Source organism: Thermobia domestica, chromosome 11, assembly GCF_964235325.1.
Source record: "Thermobia domestica chromosome 11, izTheDome1.hap1.1, whole genome shotgun sequence".
Classification (NCBI taxonomy): Eukaryota; Metazoa; Arthropoda; class Insecta; order Zygentoma; family Lepismatidae; genus Thermobia; species Thermobia domestica.
The window spans coordinates 85,026,360-85,050,148 of NC_137464.1; the positions used below are offsets into that span (position 1 = coordinate 85,026,360).

General features: G+C 37.6%; 1 protein-coding gene across 1 annotated transcript in view; it reads right to left on the bottom strand.

Annotated features, from left to right (window-relative positions):
* Positions 1–23,789, bottom strand: part of LOC145664241 (putative N-acetylated-alpha-linked acidic dipeptidase) — a 238,322-nt gene that overhangs the window by 206,794 nt on the left and 7,739 nt on the right. Inside the window, exons 2-3 of the mRNA XM_081730724.1 lie at positions 10,034–10,250; positions 3,998–4,210 (exon numbers count right to left, since the gene is read on the bottom strand). Coding sequence (XP_081586850.1) covers positions 3,998–4,210; positions 10,034–10,215 — 395 coding nt within the window. The 5' untranslated portion in view covers positions 10,216–10,250. The remainder of the gene's footprint in view (positions 1–3,997; positions 4,211–10,033; positions 10,251–23,789) is intronic.

A 23,789-nucleotide genomic window follows, 5' to 3' on the forward strand; every position in this document is an offset into this window, starting at 1 on the left:
ATGTACAAAGTGCATTCACATACATACACACAAAAAACTGAGAAGCTGATTTAAACAAAGTACTTCTCTTTTTAACTGTAGCTGTTCCAAAACCTGAATATAATAATAATAATAATAATAATAATAATAATAAGTATTCTACCATCGCTGGTAGGTAAGTTGTCGAAAGCAACAAAATGGCAGTTGAATTACATCGATGTGTAGCCTTGCAGTGGGTTAACATCCGGTAAATCAAAAAGCTGGACGGAAAATCCTCATAATATGGACAAATATGGTAGTTAAGGAAGAACGTCGTACCAGTAGGTGCTGAAATGTCTGTTCCCGAGGGATAATATTGGTGTGTCTTTTTATCTCTCGCAAGTTCTGTTTCTTTCATCAAAACAATTTGGTGCACCTTCATTCTGCTAGAAACCGAGTTAAGTGATACATGTTTTCATTAGACACTGCAGCCATCGTGAACTGAAATCAGTAGGTAAATGGTTCTACAGCTACAACCCAAAATTGACAAACACCCTACATGTTCTTTTATTAATAACTTTGGAAATAGTCAACCAATTGTTTTACATATGATGATTAATTATCCATACTGTACGAAAACTTTATTCCAGTTGTAGGAAGTTACTGACTAAATCACATTCAGTATGGCACACTTTGCTGTAACTGTACACATGCAAGATTTAACAGATGACAATTCTGTGAAAGTTTCTAGTTCGTAGCGGAAAACAATTTCCCTACATATATGAAATTAAGTATCCACACGGGCATTGTTCAGCCTTATGCTATCGAAAGAGGATGATCACTAGAAAAGAAGTTGAACATTGTACTGTGTAAAGAAAATTGAACAATAGTTAAATATGTACCAACTGCAACATCAAGAGGTTTCGTCACATGAAGATTATCCGGGTGAGTCAGATTCTGACAGAATAATATTGGTGCACCTATCAACAATCGTTAAAAAAAAAAAAAAAAAAAAAAAAAATCCGAACTTTTTTTTGTCTTGATGCTATTTACAGATGAAGTACAGTACACACGAGATGGCATTCTAATTTTCAATCATAAGAAGAAAGTCCACAGCACGTATTCCACCATCTTCCAGCCATTTCCCTCAATGTCTGGGCCTCTGCTCTTCGAGATATCTCAAGTACTTCCAAATACCTCTACAGGGCGAGCGCCACCCGTTCTGGAACAAAACATATCTGCTCTTCGACGATATGCATCCACACTTTACATATGATGATGTTCCGAATTTGTCGGATTCCCCGGATCGTTGGTTACGAAGAGATGGTCCAACTGGCAGGACTCCGCACTCATTTTATTTCAACTTTAAATTTCTACTTGTGTGGCAACTTAAAATCACGGGTATATTCATCTCTTCTGGTTGATGTGGATACTCCATAATAGCATTCTGCAAAGTTATTTAACAATACGAAAAACGCCGAACATTTTGGGTCGTATTCCCGACGCCACAAGATATTAAACTATGACCTGCATTCCAGACTGAAGTTCGCATCTTAAACATCTCCTCTAGGCTTCTGTGAAAGGTTATAAGCTTGAGAATTGTAGCTTGATGTATCATTGGACATCTCATCATAACCACTTCAAGTTTTTTTTCTCTTTTTTCCCCCCCCCCCCTTCTTTCTTGCCTATATCCGAAGAACACAAGTTTGGAAATATTCAGTGTATTTTTAGAATACCTAGTGTAAACAATTCAAGGAATGTTACTATTTAAGTGAATACAAGTGTTTATTGAAGTTACCCGTAGCCACTAAAATACACCTTACTGAAGAAAAGTCAAACATACCCCACGGAACGACAATAAAGCCTGTCAATATGTAATTTTTACACGCAGATACAGGATGAGTCATATCCCTTGAAAAAAATAAATAAATAAATAAATAAAGTGGACTAGAACTAATTGAGTACTAGTATGATAATTTATCTTTAGAAATGTTGATTCACCATTCTTATCAAAGCCTGTGCTGCAAATATACCCAAAGCGAATAATATGATAAAAACATTAACGTCCATTTAAAAACACTTATTACGTTCATCATCTCTTTGGCTTGATCACCTACATACTTTGGTTGTATTTCTATGGAATCATAGATACAGCAACGCTATACTATTACTCCATTATGTTGGACAATATGTTCGAAGCCAGATAGATTTAACTTTATTAGAGCGTGATCTCTTTAGTATCACTGCTAACACAAGACATTTTGATTTATTGTTTTTTTACTCGCCGGGTTTCGAATTTTCTCTTCTCTTCTCTTAATCTCTCTTGTATTCATGGATCGATCTTAGTCTTCTAATTGCAAGATTGTTTTTTTAGTTTCGTTATTACAGAAAGACAGCAGCCTTATCTTCTGATTCGGCAGTCTTGTGTATCGAGACTTTTTCCTAGTTAAAAGAATGTATTGTGTGTGAAGAATTCCTGTGTGTGTGTTTGAGCTTTGTTGTTGTTGTTGTTGTTGTCTTTTAGAGTTTATGTGGCTGATTTGCACCAATGAGTGATTGATCTCATTTTTAAATTTATTACAAATTATTTTATATACACAAAATAAATAAATATTTCTCTCAGCCACTTTTCGTATCATGTTGCAGTACGGATTCAGATCCAAGCTGTCTTAAAACAATGGCTATAATGGTAAATAACATCAGAACTTTGGATTCCACACAAGATACCCACTAATCTATGTTTGATTCCCCTTTAATCAACCGCTATCACAATGTATCAGGACTTTTGCTTCATCTTGTGTACTATGTAGTATCTGTTCCGCTTAAGTTGATTACTATGTGATCTCTACCATTCATGTTTCAAATTCTACAGGTTTCTTTCCACTTTTAACTACAATGAGGTTTTTTAAACTCTCAACGGGAAGCCTGTCTAAAATCTTAACGCAAAGGGCTATGAAAGCTTTTCTGTAGGCTATTCAAGGTTTGCGGCTGCGGTGGCTCAGTGGTAGAGCGTTCAATTCTGGTCCATGCGGTCCCTGGTTCGATCCCATCTTGCGCCACGTGGACTTTGTGTTGGACAACACCGTGTGTCTGGGTTTTCTCGGGTTCTCTCGTCTCCTCTCACATTATTCGTTCCACCATTGCATTCATTTTTCATCATCACCGTCTCCTTTAGCCTAGCAGGCATAAGTGTCGGGACGTAAAACTGGAAGATTTCATTTTTTCGTTCAATGTTTAAAATAATTTACCCATATTATAGAGAAATCAAAGCACATACGCATTTCTAAAGTAAAAGGGTAAATTAAATCAAGGTGAGCAAAGGAGTTTGAGAGCTTTAGCTGAGAAACTATCCCATGGAGACTTGAGACATTTGTTACGCTAGCCTATTGAGCCTATCATATCGAGCCTATTGATTTGTCATTTACAGAAACACCATAATTTACATCAATCATCTTCTGCACTTCATTGAAACTTAACAACACAGATGTTACAGATGTCCACTTTTCCGTGAAATTTTACTCACCTCATAAGCATTACAATACCTATCATATATAATTAACATATCCTTCTGTTAGTTTCTTCCATACGTAACAACACTATTGCTTCGTCAAACTATCGTCCTCACAAATTTCATGAATTTGAGTTTATCTTTTTCTGTTTCATTGTACGCGAGGAAATGTAATACTGAGTAGAAGCTATAGTAATGATACGCGGCACTTAACCAAGGAATACTTCCGCTATAAGACTTATGTTATTCTTTTACCAAAGTATCTAACTCTTCTTCACACGACTCATAGTTAGTTTCCACAGTAATCAGCACAAGAATGAGCAATCTAGAGAACAGACTCATTGAAATAAATACATTAGAAGCCATTTCAGCATCACTCCGAGCAACGAAAGCTAGTTTAGACAGGTTCTTATATACAATGTAAAACAACGTTCCAAGTTGTGACCACGATTTAAAGAACTATTAATTTAAAAAAAAAAAAAAAAAAAAAGTTAAAAGAAAATACACCTAATAATGTAGGGAGGTACTTACCGAAGATATCTGCCGATACTTTCTGTTGACACTTCGTTCAGGAAGTAATTAGTTAGTTGATTTTCTGTTTTACTGCTGAGCGCACTGTGCAGTTTCGGTTTATCTCCCATCATAATGAAGGTGACGTAACTGCAGACAAAACCCACTACAAAACAAATAATGCCGGTGAAGATCAAGCTTGACAGGTATTCTTGAGGCCAGGAACTTTGCGGTCTGAAAAGACAAAATATACTCTATGATTTTAAAATCCTTGTTAAAGGGGAAATACATAGAATAATACTGACGAATACACATGATATAATCCATTCTTTTTTTTTTTTTTTTTTTTAGTTTAGCGTCCCTTTCAGCAGCGAGGCTATATGAGACGTGGACCTACTGATTAACGTGGAATCCGAACCACATGAGCTCGCGCCGGGAATCGAACCCGGACCTCCCACTTCAAAGGCGCGTACGCTAACCACTTAGCCACGAAGGAGCTCTAATCCATTCTTATGACCCATTAATGTCAAAGTAGTTTGAATTCCTTTTCTTAAGTTTGAATTTAATGCTATTAAGAAATTGCGATGAGAAAACATTTAGAGCTGCCTTTTCTCATTGCCCTGTGGTTATATGGTTAGTGTACGTGGCTTCAGCGTGGAAGATTCGATTTTGATTCCTGGTGGAAGCTCATGTAGTTCGGATGCCACATAAAGCTGCAGGTCCATATCTCATATATTTTCGGTGCTGAATGGGACGCTAAACCCCAAAATCAAGAAACAACTCTATATGCTTTCATAGTGAAGACACATCGGGTGGGAAAGCGGATACTAGTTTCCTTCGCAATATAAGTTTATGTGTTCGACTATTACTGCGCCAATTTAGTTCTGTGATAATACAGTAAATGCTGGATGTGTGATTTCCCAGAATATTCTCATCTCTCAACACTATCACACGATCAATTTTTTTATGGTCACTTACAAACATCAAGAACACTTCCTCTCTCGTAACTAAAATACGGTATGCAGTTTAACTAATGTTACATACAGAATCTCTCACTACAAACACTTGTTCTTTTCCTTCTTGTTTATTAGTGTTATTATAGACTTAAAGTTACGTAGGCCAGCACGGTGGCTCAGTGGTAGAGCGCTTACTTCTGGTGCGAGTGGTTAATGGTTGAATTCCCGGCCGAGTTAAGTTTGTGGTGGAAAAATCGTGTCCGTTGATTTTCTCGGAGTATTCTCATTTCCTCCCACTTTCTCATTCCATCAATTATTCAATTTTCGTTCAATTGCTTTAGTCATCGTCTCCCTTAGCCTAAAGAGCATAAACGTGAAACGTTAAACTGAAAAATTTAGAACACCCCATTCTAGCTTTGGAACTTCTTGTATAACGAAAAAAAAAATTCTGCCCAAAGCATATACTATTTAATAAATAATATCGTTAGACTTTCGGCAAAGTACTTTTGCCTTCATCAGACACATTATAAAATACAATTTCTAAGACTACAGCTTATATATTTCAGAAAGTGAGAGGAGGTCTATCTAGGACTTATTAATTGCTAACAAATTAAATCTGTACTCTGATATCAAGAAAAGTGATTTAGTTAATTTGTTGATTGAATATCAGCTTTTAAGTTAGCTCATGGTCATTATTATATCCCGTCAACTCCTCTATAGGTGCGTATTCAATTATGTACACATCGGGGGGCGCGGTGGCTCAGTGGTAGAGCGTTCACCTCCGGTGCTTGGAGTCCCTGGTTCGATCCCAGCTTGCGCCATGTGGACTTTGTGGTGGACAAACACTGTGCTCGTGGGTTCTCCCGTTTCCTTCCACTTTCTTCATTCCACCATTTCATTCATTTCTCATCATCACCGTCTCCTTTAGCCTAACAGGCATAACCGTAGGAGGTAAAACTAAAGATTTCATTTCAATTATGTACACGAAATGAAAAAATGCACGACTTGTCTCGATGCAACAGCAAGACTCGAATCCAGGTCTTACTGTCTCGATGCGTTAGCCACTATGTTACCCAGTCTCTTCCTAAACAGCTACACATTCTACCACTCTCGATGTAGGTACTTAGCCACTCGCTCGTAGACCATATGGACCTATCACAACTCCTGTGCTGCCCAGACGAACATGTGTGCTGCTCAATTCGCCAAATATAATATTAATTCTGCCGTCAGAGATGTTCTGAAATATAGCCATGGTATTGTCCAAACACTGCAGGAGTTCTGATACGGTCCTCGTGGTCTCAGTAGCTAAGCACTGACATCAAAAATGGAAAAATGTATAACTATTCAGGAGCAGGCTGGATAGCGTAGTGGCGAAAGCATTCGCACAGTAAGCCGAAAACCCCAATTCAAACCCTGCCCAGCTGTGCACTTTTTTTTTTTTTTTTTTTAACTCTTTGCATATCATTATATTATGACTGTTAGAAAACGAAATAATTTTTTACAACTAGGTAATTAAATATAAACTTAAAAGAACTTTCAATCCAGCACAAGGTCACCTGACGGAAACTTTACAACAAATTTTAAAGAAATAACCATCAGGTAGGAAAAACGACCTGAGATCGCTTAAAAGATCCCACGCTTATGTCCACAGTAGGGTGGGCCGAAAAATTTTTTTTTCAGATATTGATTCAGATTCAGATTTTTTTCAGATATTCAGGATTGAGTAGTTATCAAAAGTTGTGCATTGGTACGAAATGAAGCCATGTCAAATATCTTGATTTTAAAACAATATTTCACCGGGCCCCCGTGGCCCTAAAGTGCCTAATTTTTTGTTCAAATAAAATTATTTTAGGTAATTAGAATATTTTACCAGACAATACTATTAATACATAAAACATGAAATACATGGTTTCAATATACGCAAATAACTATTAAGAGCTTAACTAACTTTCATAACTACCATATTAACACACGAAAATCCTTCGTGTTGAGCCCAGCTCAGAACTCTCAAACTTTAAGAGAATATCACTTTTTCGCATCTGGATGCAAAATGCACAACACTGGCTTTCCGAAGGCGGCGCTTACATTGCTGAATTCAAATAAACTAGGAACGATACGGTTGCGAGCCTCTCTTCCTGTATTGTCTTGCCTTCGAATTAAGGATATGATTTTGAATTATAACTCAAAATGCAAAACGATCATTAACCCCATTAAGAAACGAGATACTCCCCATTAAGAACCAAAATAAATAAAGTTAAGACCGGTGCTCAGAAGTTATTTGATATTTTCACTTGCAAATACTGCGATAGATTAACCTGTAAGTGTGATAAATCAAATTAAATACCGCTTTTGGAATGGGAGCTCATATTAGATCAGAGAAATCAGAGAAAAATGACAAGTTGCAATGTAGGTAAAGCAGAAACCCATAGACTCAAAAGAAAGCATGACATACATATCAATTATGATGCTGCGGTACTAATTACAAGAGGGTTATAATCGTTAGCCTCAAACCGGTAAGAGTTCGCATGGAGCTATCGTTTAGAGAATAAAATCTAAAGTAAACCTAAATAAATAACAGTGAGCCCTAAACAAATGAGTAACGCAAAAGATGTAACAGGTGTCTCGAATAGGCCGGCTGCTAAAATTGTATCCGCTGTTTAAGAGGATATGAATTTACTGAACAAAACTAACCAAGACAAGGTAGTAGATAAAAACGAAATCCATAGGAAAGTAGCAAAAAAAAAAAAAAAAAGAAAAAAGAAACCGTCTACAGTGTAAAGCTACTAATTTTAAGAGTCTATTTTGATGGCCGAAAATACCAAACTATAGTTCTAATTGACAATTGCAGTAGGCAAAGCATTGAAGAATATGCAGATTATATCGATTTGATCGATTAATCAGAAGTAATAGTAACGAAACCTCCAATTTCAGCTAACATATCAACAGAAGAACTAACCGAAATTATTGTGGAAAAGAGGAGGTTCCATAGTTCATCACGTTCCCCTTCCACACACAGACTTTGGAGAGGTGTGTAAAGGTAGTAACAGAATCTTCTTCAGAAGTATGCGGTAGTGTTGCACGAGACGGTTATATTCGCGCAAAACTGGAAGCACGAAAGTATCTACCAAGCTTCGGACATAAATCTCAATATTTTGTTCCAAGATTCAACTAAGGAGCTTTAAGTAAGAGGAGGGTGGGTGGGAGGAACTCGCTGTGTAGCCACTTCCACGTGGTGAGTTCTGGGCTGGTTTGGTGTTTGTTGGTCAATTTTTCAACCTTACCTTATGTATTTGTGTCCGTACTATCATATCTAGTAAACACCAATCAGACGAAGAGCTGCACATCAGATCAAAACATTTGAAATCCTGGGGTCAAGTTAAAGTACTAGGAATCTTAACCAATTTTCTATACATACTTACAATAATGGTATATATTTTTTAAAAAACAAAATAACACTTTTCGGACTCGCAGGGCCTGGTGAAATATTTTTATCTGCCTCTGTTTTGAGGAAGAAACATAGCATTATACAACTTTTGCACGGTACTCAAACTTAATTTTCTGAAAACAAATATTTCAATAATATTTTCACTACTCACAACCCTATTTTTTCAGCATTAACGTTCTTTCGGGCTCCCGGGGCACGGTTAAATATATTTTTATCCGGCTCTGTTTTGGCGAGGAAACATGACATTATAACTTTTGCACGGTACACAAACTTAACTTTCTAAAAAATATATTTCAATAATATTTTAACTATTCACAACTATCTTTTTTTTTTAAAAAAAAAATAAGCGTTCTTTAGGGCCCCCGGGGCCCGGTTAAATAACTTTTATTCCGGCCCTGTTTCTGTGAAGAAACATAACATTATACAATTTTTGCACGGTACTGAAACTTAACTTTCTAAAAATATTTTTTAATAATATTTTCATTGCTCGCTACTTTTTTTTTCAAAATTAGCGTTCTTTCGGGCCCCCGGGGCCCGATTAAATATCTTTTTATCCGCCTCTATTTTGGTGAAGAAACATAACATAATATTATACAACTTGTGCATGGTACTCAAACTTACCTTTAAAAAAAAAATCAATATTTTCACTACTCCCAACTATTTTTTTCAAAATTAACGTTCTTTGGGGCCCCCGGGGCCCGGTTAAATATCTTTTAATCCGGCTCTGTTTTGGTGAAGAAACATAATACAACATTTTACAACTTTTGTACGATACTCGATCTTAATTTTCTAAAAAAAAAAATTTTTTCGGCCATTTTCGGCCCACCCTAGTCCACAGTCTAAAGGAGATGGATAAATGCAAGTGACTGATTCTAAAGGAAGAATTAGTCGGCTGGCCAAGTGAAGAACAACATAAGAAGTTCGAGAAAACGTCACGAAAAAAATGAAATGAAATCTTTTACGACCCACGGTTATGCCGGTTAGGCTCAAGGAGACGGTGATGATGAGTAATGAATGAAATGGTGGAATGAAGAAAGTGGGAGGAAACGGGAGAACCCCGAGGAAACCCACGCACACGGTGTTTGTCCACCACAAAGTTCACTTGGCGGGGACTGGGATCGAACGCGGGACCCCAAGCACCAGAAGTGAACACTACCACTGAGCCACCGCGGCCCCGAACGTGACGAAAAATCATAATGTAAACCACAATTTGGAGATCAAACAGAGATCTACACACTGCAAGAATGTACCATATAAACTATATAACATAGCTCCTAAATAATGCTTTGTAGGATAAAAGAACGATGAATGCGTGAAAAAACGTGAGCATCACTAGAAAATCATACGTAACGTACAATTTTCACAACAAAACCCAATGCCCTGCACTACACACGACACTATTTCAGAGATATCATTCAAGCTGTTGGCCTTCCTGCCTTTATATATATACACAATCCAGTAATTAAGAAAACACTGCAATAAATACTACAGTCTAGAAATATACGTATAAGTTCTATCATCTTGCTAAATAAAACTTAATTTTGTCTGTAGTTTGAGTTTTCAAACAGATACTCCTTTACTTTTATGAAAAAAATGATATTTTGAAACCTTAAACACAAATTAATCAACATAAAATTTTAATAACATATTTCCTACCTGTATTTCATTTTTGACAAAACACTCTCCAATGGGTCATCAGTCTCTGAGAGCTGATCCGAATCATCTACATCTCCCGCCCCTCCGTATGACTCTTGAAGCCTCATCAAAGGGACGGCAGACATCGCATCACAGTTTACATTGGGATTGCTTCTGGACAACTTCCTTGAAGGTATCCGCATGGTTCAATAAGACTTCGTTATCTTCGTAAGACAATCTGTAAAACATACACAATCAATTATTTATAATTTCATTATTTTCACAAGCCCAAAAACTTATTATTTTTTCTTTATACTGTACGTTAAAAATAAATGATTTTTTCTTCTTTCTTCAAAGACACAAGGAATATATATATATATACTAGCACAAGTTTTCGGCTCTGCACCGGAATAGTAATATTTATGAACAATATTTACAAATAAAGAACTAAGTAGAATAACAATGATCAATGCCTTCGGCGTTGCAGTGTTACCGGAGCCAGTGACATGCATGTTCTTGAGTAAGCTTGGATTTCAATTTCATCAGGACTGTCACCAGTGAGCTTAATGACTCCAAAAACAACGGATCCGACACTCCTCTCAGACATTTTGGACATTCTATTTTTCACCAGTTCCCCACTACCTCATGCCGATGGGGCTGAACTTGGACTTAGACGACATCGGAAATGTTACTATTTATCTCAGCAATCCTGAAAGCTATTATTCGATACTAATATCGATTTTTTTTTTATTTTTTACGTACCACCCTTCCTTCCCGTCCTAGGGCCGCTAGAGGTCTTCCTACACCACAGTATTTCCCTCCAGATTATAAATCACATGTGTATATCAACTCGTTTTTAAAAATGAGTTTGTGTACCGAATTTTATCTCCTAACATAAATAGTCAGAGAGATACTCTATTTTTGGTATACATTTAAAACTGCCTCTTCCCTTCCTCCTCTGCTTAAGATACGTATCAAAAAATTCTGAATAGCCTACGGTATCTTCGATACAGTTATTTAAGAAGTACGCCAAGTTCATGATGTGGATTTGTATATCGGAAATTCATTTATATAGGCAACTCTGCAAACCAGTGGCTATTAGTAGAAACTATTATAAATACCTACCGATTTTTATCCATCAGTGCTTCACACATGTGGTGAAGTACTATTTTTGGAGTACGTCATCGTGTTAGTGGCACAAAAGCAACTTAAGCTATGTGTGTGTCAATACTTGAATGTACGTCAAAACCAGTACGATTGTGTGAGCTACGAGGGTCACTACGAAAGTATTGAGATGTGAAATAGCTTACATACTTAAAATCAATTTAACACTTACATTTTCTCAAAGTATTCACCATTACACTGTACACACTTTTGCATCCTCGAAAACCACTTCTGGAAGCAGTGTTGCCAGTCTTTTTCTTCAAGTATTGAAAGTTCATTCTCGTAAGCCACTACAGCTTCTTCAGGGCTGCAAAATCTCTTCCCGCACATGCGATCTTTGATCCTGAGGAACAGAAAAAAAATCACACGGGGACAGGTCAGGGCTGTACGGCGGATGAGTCATAAGTTTGACCTCCGTAGATTCTAAAAACTGAATTGTGATGGCCGTGTGTGCTGACGCGTTGTCATGATGAAGCAGGATCCCACGCAATCCAGTTCTTGGACGCTGTTCCCGAAGCTTCTGGAACACTTTTCTTAGGCAAACAGTGGTGTACCACTGAGCAGTAACAGTCCTTTGTTCTTCAAGTGGAATAGTTACAACATGGCGAGATTTGGAGAAGAAAGTTGCGACCTTCTTCTTCCCCACACTTCGCGGTCGCTTCACTTTCGTGGGTGGATTTTCGTCTGGAAAGATCCAAACTGTAGACTGGCGTTTATTTTCAGGGTCAAATTGATAGATCCAAGTCTCATCACCAGTAACAATGTTAGAGACGCGTCAAGAATTGCCTCCATCAAATCTTGCAAGCATTTCTTCACACCATTCCACACACATGCGCTTTTGCTGTTCAGTCAAAGTGTGAGGCATCCAACGAGATGAAACCTTCCTGAGTCGAAGATGATCATGAAGAATTTTTGTTACTGCTGGCGATCCAATGTTCACTGTAGATTCAATGTCCTTGAAAGTTGTTCGAGGATTTTCTTGAATCATTTGTTCCACAGTGGCAATGTTTTCATCTGACACAGCTGTTGCCGGACGTCCAGCTCTCTCTTCATCTTTAAGCGATGTCCGGCCTCTTCTGAATTCACCAAACCACCGAAAAATTGTAGTACGGGAAGGAGCAAGGTCCCCAAATGCCCCCTGCAAACGGTCAAGGCTTTGTGTCTCGTTCAAACCACTTTTGAAATCGTAAAGGATCATTGTCCGAAAATGTTCCCTTTCGAGCTCCATTCTAGACAGCCGAATGCTGCTCACATCAACAAACAAGTCAAGGCAATATGGTCACGCCGATAAGCGAGGCGAGTTGAAACTTGCTTCGCTTCTTCGCTCTGGATACCATTACCGAACACAATTGTTGGAATTCAAACACTGTGCCACAACAATGCGTATTTCAAAACTTTCGTAGTGACCCTCCTATGTAGCGAAAGCCAGAAACAATATTACGCTTACAAATTCGTATCTTAAGGTTTCGGGAAAGCTCCAACAATATACTGCAACTTATTCCTTAACTAGAAAACACTAATTTCCATTTTCTGCCACACTGCGCTACTAGCAGATCCGTTTGTAAGGGCTTAATGGCACCATTGACCACTTCATTCAGTTGTCTTACACTATAATATGGTAGATGGTAGTAGCTCAATGGTAAAGCGCTCACCTCTGGTGCACTGGGTCCCTGGTTCGATCCGAAGTGAGCTCTGTGGTAGGAAAACACTAATAAGCGTGTGTTTTCGTCGGATTCTCCTGTTTTCTCTCACTTTCTTCATTCCACCATTATCATCAATCTCAGGCACACACGTACGCAGAAATTAATTTCGGTAGGGATCAAAGCTTTTAGGGAGGTCAAAATTCAATATGAGGATAAATTACATTAATATATGTAAAACCACCCCTAAAAATGAAACTAAATTTACAGAAAAGTCTATATTTAGGAAGAGGCAGAACCAATACCCTGCGTACGTCCCTGTCCATCTCATCAATATTCTCACCAAGCCTTGGTGCACAACGTGGGGGCATTAAAATAAAATACTATAATATGTCTTGATAATGTATGAAAATATAAATAAAACGTTAGTCTTTTAATACGAAAAACTGGTTAAGACTTATCCGTAAAAATGAGTTCGATCTTCAACTGAAGCCTGTCTTCATTAATAGGGACAGCGTTCTATTCAGACTCAAATATTTTCAATAAATAGACATAAGGAAATACAAAATCTTGTTTGAATTAGCCTCGTGTTTTCTAACTTAATATATAATTACACTTGATATACTGGTAATTTCTTCCTAATTATAGCTTCTACATGCACTTCTCACGATGGAAACCGCACTCTTTGAACTGTAAATGACGCACCATTCTGACGAGTTTCGACGAACAATCCCAACATGGATGGATCATTCGCATCCACAGCTTTTCGTCCGTCATAGCAATTCGCAGTTCGGATATACGGGAGGCACTATTAATTCATTTAAATGAGTTGGGAAATTCGCAATCGCATTTGGATACAATGGAGGCGCGATCTATGAGAGAGGGGAAAATCATTTCCGTTATTATCATATATTTTCATCGACGTTGTCTGTTTCATCTCATCACAAGAAAACGGATTCCTCACATCAAAATAAGAGAAAAAGTTTATATGGACCTATGGCGAAAAGTGTATAGTTTCAGATAGGGCTGTCCAAAACCGCGAAAAACCCAAATTTCAAGAGGTCCTATTTCGAATTCGAGACTGTGGTTTGTGGTCCTTATCAGCGTAAAGGAAGTCACGCATACGCAATCCAAAAATGCATATTTCATTAATGTTCAATGCGTGTACAGATTATTCCCTGCAGGGTGAAATTCCCAGACGTGCCATCAACCGAATTTTGAGATATGCTCTGACTTTATGATTGGTTCAAAGCAGACAAACGATAAACCTTGATAGTAGTGAACACGAAATCCTTTGGTGCGATGTCGGAAGTGTTAAGGATCGTCAGCAGCACGGTCTGTCGTACTCGGGAAAACGCATGGTGCGATGTTTTCTTTCAAGCTTATAAGTGAAGAAAAAGTGAAATATACCGTGACGAAATACGTATCATCACACGTTATTCCGAACAAAAAGAAACATGGATCTGCCTGTTCCTGACACATCCGCTTTCCCTCCGAAGCATTGGATGTCCATTGTTGTCAAGGTTTACCTCCTGACTACTTTGGACCCTTCTTGAATTCAGGATATATCTGAAAACTCTATTGAAAACATATCTGAGAATTACACCCTGTAGGGAATACCCTCTACACATATTGGCAATTGATGAAATATGCACTTTTGGATTGTGTATATGTGGTTTCCTTTACGCTGATAACAACAACCATCCACACTTTCTGGAATTCGAAATGAGGCCTATTGAAATTTTGCTTTTTTGCGATTTTGGACAGCCCTAGCTCTGAAACTATGCACTTTTCGCCATAAGTCCATATGAACTTTTTCTCTTATTTTGATCTGAGGAATTACTTATTCCAGTTTGTCAGTATAGTTCATTAACACCCTGTATATATATATATATATATATATATATATATATATATATATATATATATATATATATACTAGCATATATTACCCGCTTCGCTGGGTTGAAATGAAAATTTAAATGCACAACTCCGTATTTTAAGTGTTTAGTACCCGTGAAATATGATGTTTTCCTTTTTAATGGCATTGATTTAAACAGCATCGGAAAGATCATTGATCTTCTCGGCGACCCCGAAAACCATGGATTCGACACTAATATTGGTCATTTTCGATCATGTATATACATATATCATCCCCCATGTTGCGGACCATGGCATCGTAAATGTCACAGTTCATTTTAGCAACCCCCTAATATCGGTCATTTTCGATCATTTTTAAATATCTCTTCCTCCCCCTCCCCCAAGTTATGGGTGTGAATTTGGATTTAAACGGGATCGAAAGTATCACTGTTCATCTAAGGAATCCAGAAAACTATAAATTCGACACTGATAGCGGCCATTTTCGACCATTTCTACATATCTCTTTCTTCTTTTCCCCCAAGTGGCAGGGCTGATTTTAGATTTAAACCGGATCGGAAATGTTACTGTTCATCTGAATGATCCCGAAAACTATGGATTAGACATTAATATTGATCATTTTCGATTATTATTATATATAGCTCCCCTCTCCCTCCTCCTTGCTGCGATACACGGCATCAGAATTGACAATGTTAATTTCAGCTACTCCTAAAACTATGGATTCGACACTAATATTAGTCATTTTCGATCATTTTTAAATGTTTATTCCCCTCCCCTATGTTGTACTCTCCCCCTCCCCAACTATCAGGGCTGAACTTGGATTCAAAACAGCATCAGAAATGTTACTGTTTCTCTCATCGACCCCGAAAACTATGGATTCAACAATAATATTGGGCATTTTTGATCATTTTTAAATTTCCTTCCCTTCCCCCTCCCCCCACGTTGCATCGTCAAAGTGGATAGCCTAAAGTAATATCTGCCCCTAACCTCATATATACTGAAAATTTGATCGAGATGGTTGGGTGGTTCAAAAGTTATTATGTTTTATTAGTTTTTATTTATACGTCACCCTCCTCTAGGAGCTACTGTTAAAGCGAAATTACAAAAATGTTTCCAGATCCGAACCTCATTTATCTATCAAGAGCGTGAGATCCAACCTATAACTTTAGCTTTCAAACCTTTGATTTACTGTTATGTCTGATTCCACGTTTATAACAAAGACAAATATTTTTAAAAAGGTGTACTTTAAAAAAATTACTTAAAGAGAGCTTTTTTACAAAGTTTATCATTTTAAATTATTGTTCAAAGCCTTTGCATTTTAATAAGCCTTCTCCGAAATAAATGCAAATGAACTGTGCTGCCATCTCTGGAGTTTTTTAAAACTATACGCTTGTGGACGTTTATATGTTTGTGGCAAATCCTTTCGACAGTGAGATCTCGGAAACTACAGGCTCTAGAAAGATGACGTTTTCACTGATCGATTGCAAATTTTGCGTAGATTGTCCAGTTCTAACTCAGTATTTTAAAAAAATGGCCATTATTTATTTATTTATTACATTTTTACGGGTACACTGGAAGTGTTGAAATTAAAAAAAAAAAAAAAAACTAAAGCATCATATCCTACCTATTATACATTCCAACACCATATAATTGTATATAGGGGCTGCATATCTCTGAGGTGTTTGTTTCATGGCCAAATTATAATGAAAAACGAAGGATAACGATTTCTCCAGTCTAAGTTGAATCTTTATTGTTTGGAGTGTTTTGCCAAATGAACACCATATGAACTGACATTATAATTGACTGTATGTGTAATGTATTAGCTTATTTTAAAATGTATAAAACGATAATCATGCCTGTTGTTCTGTATGGTTGCGAAATATGGTCTCTTACTCGGAACGAAGAACATAGATTGAAAGTATTTGAGAACAAGAACCTGAGACGAATATTCGGACCCAAGAGAAACGGGAATAGGGAATGGCGGAGTCTTTATAACGAGGAACTACTTAATTTATACTGCTTAACCAAAATTGTTAGGGTCATCAAATTTAGGAGGCTCAGGTGAGTAAGTCATGTAGCCAGGATGGAAGAAGGAACGAACGCTTTCAAAATGTTAACTGGAAGACCAGCCGGAAAACGACCATTAGGAAGACGTAGGCGCAGATCGGAGGACAATATTAAGATGGATCTCGCAGAAATAGGAATACAAAGTAGAAACTGGATCCAATTGGCTAAGGATATAAGTCAGTGGAGAGCTTTTATGAACGCGACATTGAACCTCTGGGTTCTATAGGCCACAGAGTTACTTAGTTTATGTATTTGCTTATAACATACTACATGCAACAAGAAAGAAAACACAGATTATACATGAATTAAAAACTGCAACCAGAAGTAGGTTCAAATCATGCAAACAGTACGAGATATTGAAAAAGTAATCGAAAAAAATCTCCCCTTTACGGTCTCTCTTGCTGATTTTTACTAAGACTTCTTTCACTTGTGTCTGCAAAGGGACATGTACAGATGTGAGGAATAACAAGGAGATTCATGCTCATCTATGAATGATGCGCTATGTAAAGAGCGCAGGTTCAGCTAGTGTATCTTGAAAATTTAACTGATGAGACGGTCCCTTTCCGCTCATGTATAATTGTTTATATTAGTATGAGATCGTTGGGATCTGAGGACCCAAAATGGCGCCCTTCGAGTTCGATCCAAAGCCACATCAAGTGTTCGTTTATAGTCCTCGCTGTGCGCGAATGTGCTGCCACCAAGTGAGAAAAGCTAGAATAAAAACAAACAAATATCAAGTATTTTTTTAAGAAGAGAAAATTTAAAATCTCAAACTAGATTTATTCAAGTAAGTAGTTGTAATTTAGATATTTTTTACTTTAATCGTAATTATTTTACCACATTTAATAGGTGGATAAGCATGTTAAAATTTAAAAAATCTCCCGGTAGTAAATCTACCAATTGGAAATTAAGGGGGGCGAAGTGAAGCTATCCTCGCCAGGAGGGGATAGCGTCCTTTTTTCGGGTTGATCATGGCGTGTTAACATCCCAGGTAGCTACGGTGGACTGAAACCTTGAAAATAGAAGAAACCCGCTGCGTTTAATATGTGAGTTTTAGTGAAAAATACAGCTAGGAAGGTGGGGTGAAGGACTAAAGGACAACTATGAAGTGAGACCGTCATAATCCAAACTACAACAGAATTCTTCTTCCCTGATGATGATGCACGTGCTTCACCCATAATGGATTAGTTTGCAGTGGATAAGGTTTGAACGTTAGTTTCCAGGATTACAAGGTAACATCAATGCTTTTTTTTATTTATAATGCGGCTGGAGTAAATCTAGAAGATAAATTGTAAATCCGGAAGGGTCATGTGACTCGGAAGATTCCAGGCGTAGGGGAAGTGACTGCTGCCGTCTAAATTTAGTTTCGGACGAATTGGCTGATGTTTTATAAACCGTGACAAACCTTAAAAATTTGAACTAGGAACTAAATTCTTGGTTTTCGAAAATTTATATTTTTTTTATATATATATATCAGATAAAAAGGGGGGAGCAAAGATAAATTAATATATACGCCTGCTTATTGTAAATTGTTTCTACAATGATAAAAATAACATTATATGAGTTTCTTTAGAGTAATGGAATTTAGAAACATGATTGTTTAAAGTAAATCTTTCCGGTCAAGCATGGGTCCCCAGTCGCCTGGGTGATAGAATTCGTTCTTCCTCTCCCTTCACTTCCACTTCCGCTTGTCTCTGTTGGAACTACAAATATCGAAAATCTACGCTTAGCTCAGCACCTCTCCATATCAAATCTTCGTTCGAATCTCTTTCGTTTTGTGTGAATTTATTTTCTTTGTTTGTTAGTTATAGTAGTTAGGTTAGTTTTAGTATTGTTAACTATTGTGTACCAAAATCTGAAATTGGCTCTGTTGTTTGTGGTTAATAGGACCCTTCTAGTAAACTTTAAATATGGAATTATAAACCGGGGGTGATGTTTAGAACGTTCACTGCTTTCTCTCTCTATCCTGCTGGCATGTTGTTAACATAAATGCTTGTGATAATGGAATTACCTGAAGCTTGTCCGCTCACCCTGTAACTTAAAGAAATATTTGGCAGGTACGATCAGTAGTTAAAAATTTGTGCTACACAAAAGTGACACTAGAGAAGTTGCGATTTAATGAGCCATGGGCAAAGAAATAGTTAAATATATGAAGAAAGTGTGTATTTAGAGACGTGTTGCGCCTGAGATAGACAGGTTGCCCGCTCGAAGGCAGATAATATTTTATTTCTTCAGTGCGTTTAAGTAGGCCCGGCCATTCTCTATCTCCACCGCTGACACTTTCATAGGGTGTTCAGCCATTAGGAAAGCTGTTGGGTGAAAATTGTATTCAGTTTGTGAACCGATTTAATAAGTACGCCGTAAACCTTTGTAATAGTTATTTTGTATTCCTGATGTATGTCAGCAGGCGAAAGAAATGTTACCACCCCCCCTTCCTTTCGAATGATGTAATAGTGTTTAAAAACAATTGTAAAATTTAATACTAAATTGTGACGAAATTGAGTTCAGGCAACATAACATTTTTTTTTTTTTTTTTTTTGGTCAACCCGATATAAACAGAACTTGTAATTTTGTACTATGTAATTCTAAATCTCCAAAATGCAAAAATGTACTTGCACTAAGAATCGGATTGACGAAACAGAGTTTATATTGTATGAAACTAAATATAACCTGAACTAAATTTTTTTTTTGGAGACTTAAGAGGTGCATTAAAGTAAATGTTCTGTTCGCGTAGATATTGTCGTAAAGGTAGGTTTGGTGAAGACAAAATTTGGAATTAGGAACATAATTTGGGACTAAATTTTCAAACCTAATTATCCTTTTTTTTCCACTTGCAATGTGTTTCAGTCTTTTCCTCCCCGTGCGGGAAGGGGAGCTCTGTCATTGTAGTTTCACTTTTTTTTTCTTTCTGTTCTAACAATAAATTTAGTTTGTATTGTATGAAGTAGTCGTCATTGTGTTATGAGATCTGAATATCCCTTAGTTATAAGCTCGATTAACAATATTGGCAAGTGGTCTTCAAAACGAAAGAATTAAACTTTATGGATATTATCAACAGTTACAGTGCTTCTCGCAGTGGTCTCAACAGGAGAAAAGATCCTGATTCGAAGTATAGTTAATTTTATTTATTTATTTTTTTTAAATCTTCCTTTCTTCATTGTTGCAGATGTTATTTTATTTCTCTTTTATATTTTAACTTAAGTTTTTTTTTTCTCGTTGTGCAAATACAATTTAAGTTACGGTTGGACAGCCTGGAATACCTTCAGTACCCAGGAGAATATTCAACCTAGGCCAAATTCTGAGGAAAGGAAGAAAGCGAAATAAATCGTTACATTAAAAAGTGGCGACCCAGCCTTAGGATGTTTCTCTTGTCTGAGTACTGCTCGAGAAGTAACGTGTAATAATATTAATGGATAATTCAAATATTAAGTAGGTGAAGTGGAAGTGAAGTGGAGAGATGGTGGGCGAGTTTTGTTTTCCGGTGCTGGGACTGGAGGCTTGACTGGAAATATCTTATGAGTGTTTATATAAGCATATAGTGTTCTTGAAGTGAAAGTTTCAATGTCTTTTTGTTTTGTTTTATGCTAACTGTGTTTGTAAAGCGATTGTAAAATGGCGTCTCGTGGAAGTGGCTCCGATGGGGATAGCGTTTGTTCGGGTTCTCAGCAAAAAGAATATGCATGTTGTGATAATGCGCATCAAGTAGTCAGTAATGAAGGAGTAGAGAAAGTGAAAGCCGTGATGTGCGAGAGTTGCCTTCGCTGGTTTCATTTTGATTGTGTAGGTATGAAGAATACCTCTAGCATGTTTGCTTTAGTAAGCGCTGATTCCTACCGCTGGGTATGTGCAGGGTGCGAAGCAGCTAAGCTACCTCAGCCTAACAATGGCAATGACGAGGATCCCGAAAAGGGAAACAAGGAGTTTACGCTTGATAACGGTATTTCTGACAATGCACCCATCGCGACCTCGTCACCTGTCTTACGAGACAATTGTACTGTGTCGTCTGTCTCGCGAGAAGACGGTCTTATGTTAATGATGGAAAAGCTGTTCAAGAAGATAGACGAAATTAGTTACGAGGTAGTTAGTAGTAAAAAGGAGGTGAGTAAAGTTAACCAGAAAATCGACGAAGGGTTCGAGAAATTTGGGACTCAAATTACTGAGGTGCAGTCTAAAATTGAACGAACTGCTATAACCGTGCAGCAATTATCCTCTAAGTTGGAGCAAATAAAAATACAAGCTCATGAGGAATTGCAAGTAGCAAGCCAGAAATTAATGGATAATGTTGGGATAGTTAGCACGAAGGTCGAGAGTAATGAATTACGAATTCAAACACTTGAGCATAATATGAAGGGAACCTTGAGTAGGCTCGAATCTCAGGATACGCGTTTGCAACAATTACCTGAGAGGATAGAAGCGCAGAATATTGTTTTACAAGAAGTTAAAAGTAAGCAGGATGGAGTTGAGGGCGCAGTGGGCGAGCTAAAATCACAGAATTCCAAAACAAATGAAAGATTAGAGAAGTATCAAGGCGAAATAGGAAATGAAGTAACAGCATTGAAACAGCAATTAGGAAAGTTAGAATTAGCTTTGCATGAGGATAGTAAAAGTGACAAGTCTGTAGATCACGAAATTCCTAGAAAAAGAGCGCACGTGAACTTTGAAACCGGGCTTGCTCAAACAAGTAACCGGGATAGGAATATCCCAACTAACAATCCTTTTGTATACAACCTGTCGACTCCTCCTCTGTCGAGTGGTAATGATAATTATCATTATATGGCAGGTAATTGGCAAAATAAGATTTTTGAGGGTACTAACTTAGGAAATTGTTTCGGATCTTCTTTTATGACAACCACCCCGAATTTGGAATCTCAATGGCAATGGCAAGGCCAAAAACCTGATGTTCATCCAGTAACTTCTAACCCATTTTTCTTTTCACCTAATAGTGGTTTCCAAAATTCTCCTAGTTTCTCAGCGTCTATTATCAAACCTAAAGACCTTAAAGATTTTCCGGTAGCAGGTGCAGGCCGATCTTTCTTGCGAAATTTACAACGATGTTTGGATATGTATAGATTGTCTGATGCCGAAAAACTTTTAATAGTGTCGAAATGTTTGATGCGGGGGGCCGAAGCGTGGCTGCAATCAGTGGCACGCGATATTAAAAGTTATGAAGATTTTGTAAAACTTTTTAAGAAACAGTATTGTTCTGCTAGTATGGAAAGGATCCATAAGAAAGCTTTGCAAGCTTTAAGATTCGATAGGTCGAAATTTTCTACATTGCTTGAGTTTGCTTGGTATATAGTCGAGGTCTATTTCAATATAACTGAAGTGCCAGACCAGTCCGAATTGATAGATATTTTATTGGGTTGCTTGCCGGCTGAGGATTCGCGGTTGTTCATGGTAAGCCCGTGTTCAGACATCGATGAATTGATGGCTAAGATTGCGGCACTGTCGGGTCACGCAAACACGCACGCGAGTGATTTAAGACCTCCTGCGAGACGGTTTTCTGCCAAACAGGCTAAAGTCGTCAAAAATAAAATTCAACAAGTAGAAAGTGGGAGTCAAACTGATTTTCTTAGCTACTTCGACAGTCAACGTACTAACCGAGATAATTTAGGATACGGTAATGATAATAGAAATAATCGGAATGGTCAAAACGCGCAAAACAATCAAGGCTTTGGACCGTACCGAGGAAGGAATCGGAACTTCCGACGAAGGTGGCGTGGTAGTCGAAATGGAAATTCGAACTATAGGCATGAGTCATCAGAAAACACTTCCGGTCCAAGTAATGAGAGAAATAGTGATAACACAATTTTTACCAATAACTCGGGAAACATAAACGGAAATAGTACGACCCCAGACAGACGGGCTCCGGCCCCGGAAAACTAGAAAGGCAGTCACTTTTGGAAATGGGGGAAGCTGGCTGCGGTAAGGATGAAGACCCCATTATAATTGATCAGACATTAGAAACTATTCCTAAAACTTTAATATCGTTGGATCCTAATGAAATTTCTCAGACTTTTGATGTTTATCAACAATCAGTTTGCTTCAATGTAAATTTTGTAGTAGAAGACGAAATATCAGAACCAATTAGTGAACATTATTTTTCATCGTCTCCGGTAGTAAGTGGTGATATAGGGGTTGTAACGTTAAATTGTACAATAGATAGTGGCTCTGATCTGAACCTGATGGACTGGGAGATATGGAGAAAACTTAAGCAGAAATTTCCATCTGCTAAGTTAAGACCATATTCAGGATTGACTTTGGGCGCCTTTGCCGGCAAGGAGAAATTTTCTGTGCAGGGTGTTCAAACTTTTAATCTAAACATTCAGAACCGGATTTTCGATGTGCCAATCTTTGTCATAAAATATTTAAGGACTGATTTAATTTTGGGTTGTCCCTTCTTGGACAAGTTCCAAGGAGTGATTGATAGATGTAGAAGAGAAGTTAGATTGAAGGATAATTCCGGGAAGGAAATTATTATTGAAACCACAAACCCGAACATACTTTCGGTTTCTATTTCGATGGTTGAAATCGAAAATAGTCCTTTTCACAAGTCACTGGAAAAGATAGTTGCGGTAGTAAGCGAAACTTCTAATAGTATAGATCAATCTAAAGTGGGTTCATTGACAGATTCGGTTAGGTTGAAGAATAAAACTAGTTCGGTGACGGAATTTGAATCTAATCTCAGTGAAGATGAAATTCGAACTTATATTTCCTCTCGAGACGATCTAGACTCCTCTTCGAAACAACGCTTACAAGATTTACTTATTAAAAATAGAGATCTCTTTTCTGAGTATCCGCGAAGAGTTAGAACACCCCTGTGTAGGATCGAATTGACGGATGAGGTGCCTATTGTCGGTCCGTATTATCCTATTCCCCAGTCTATGCAGGCGGCATTTGAGGAAGAACTTCAAAAATGGATTAAGTTAGGGATCGCCAAAGAACAACCTTCTCCTTACCGCAACCCGATCCATTGTGTGAAAAAAGCTTCTGGTGGTGTACGCCCAGTCCTTGATACGCGATATCTC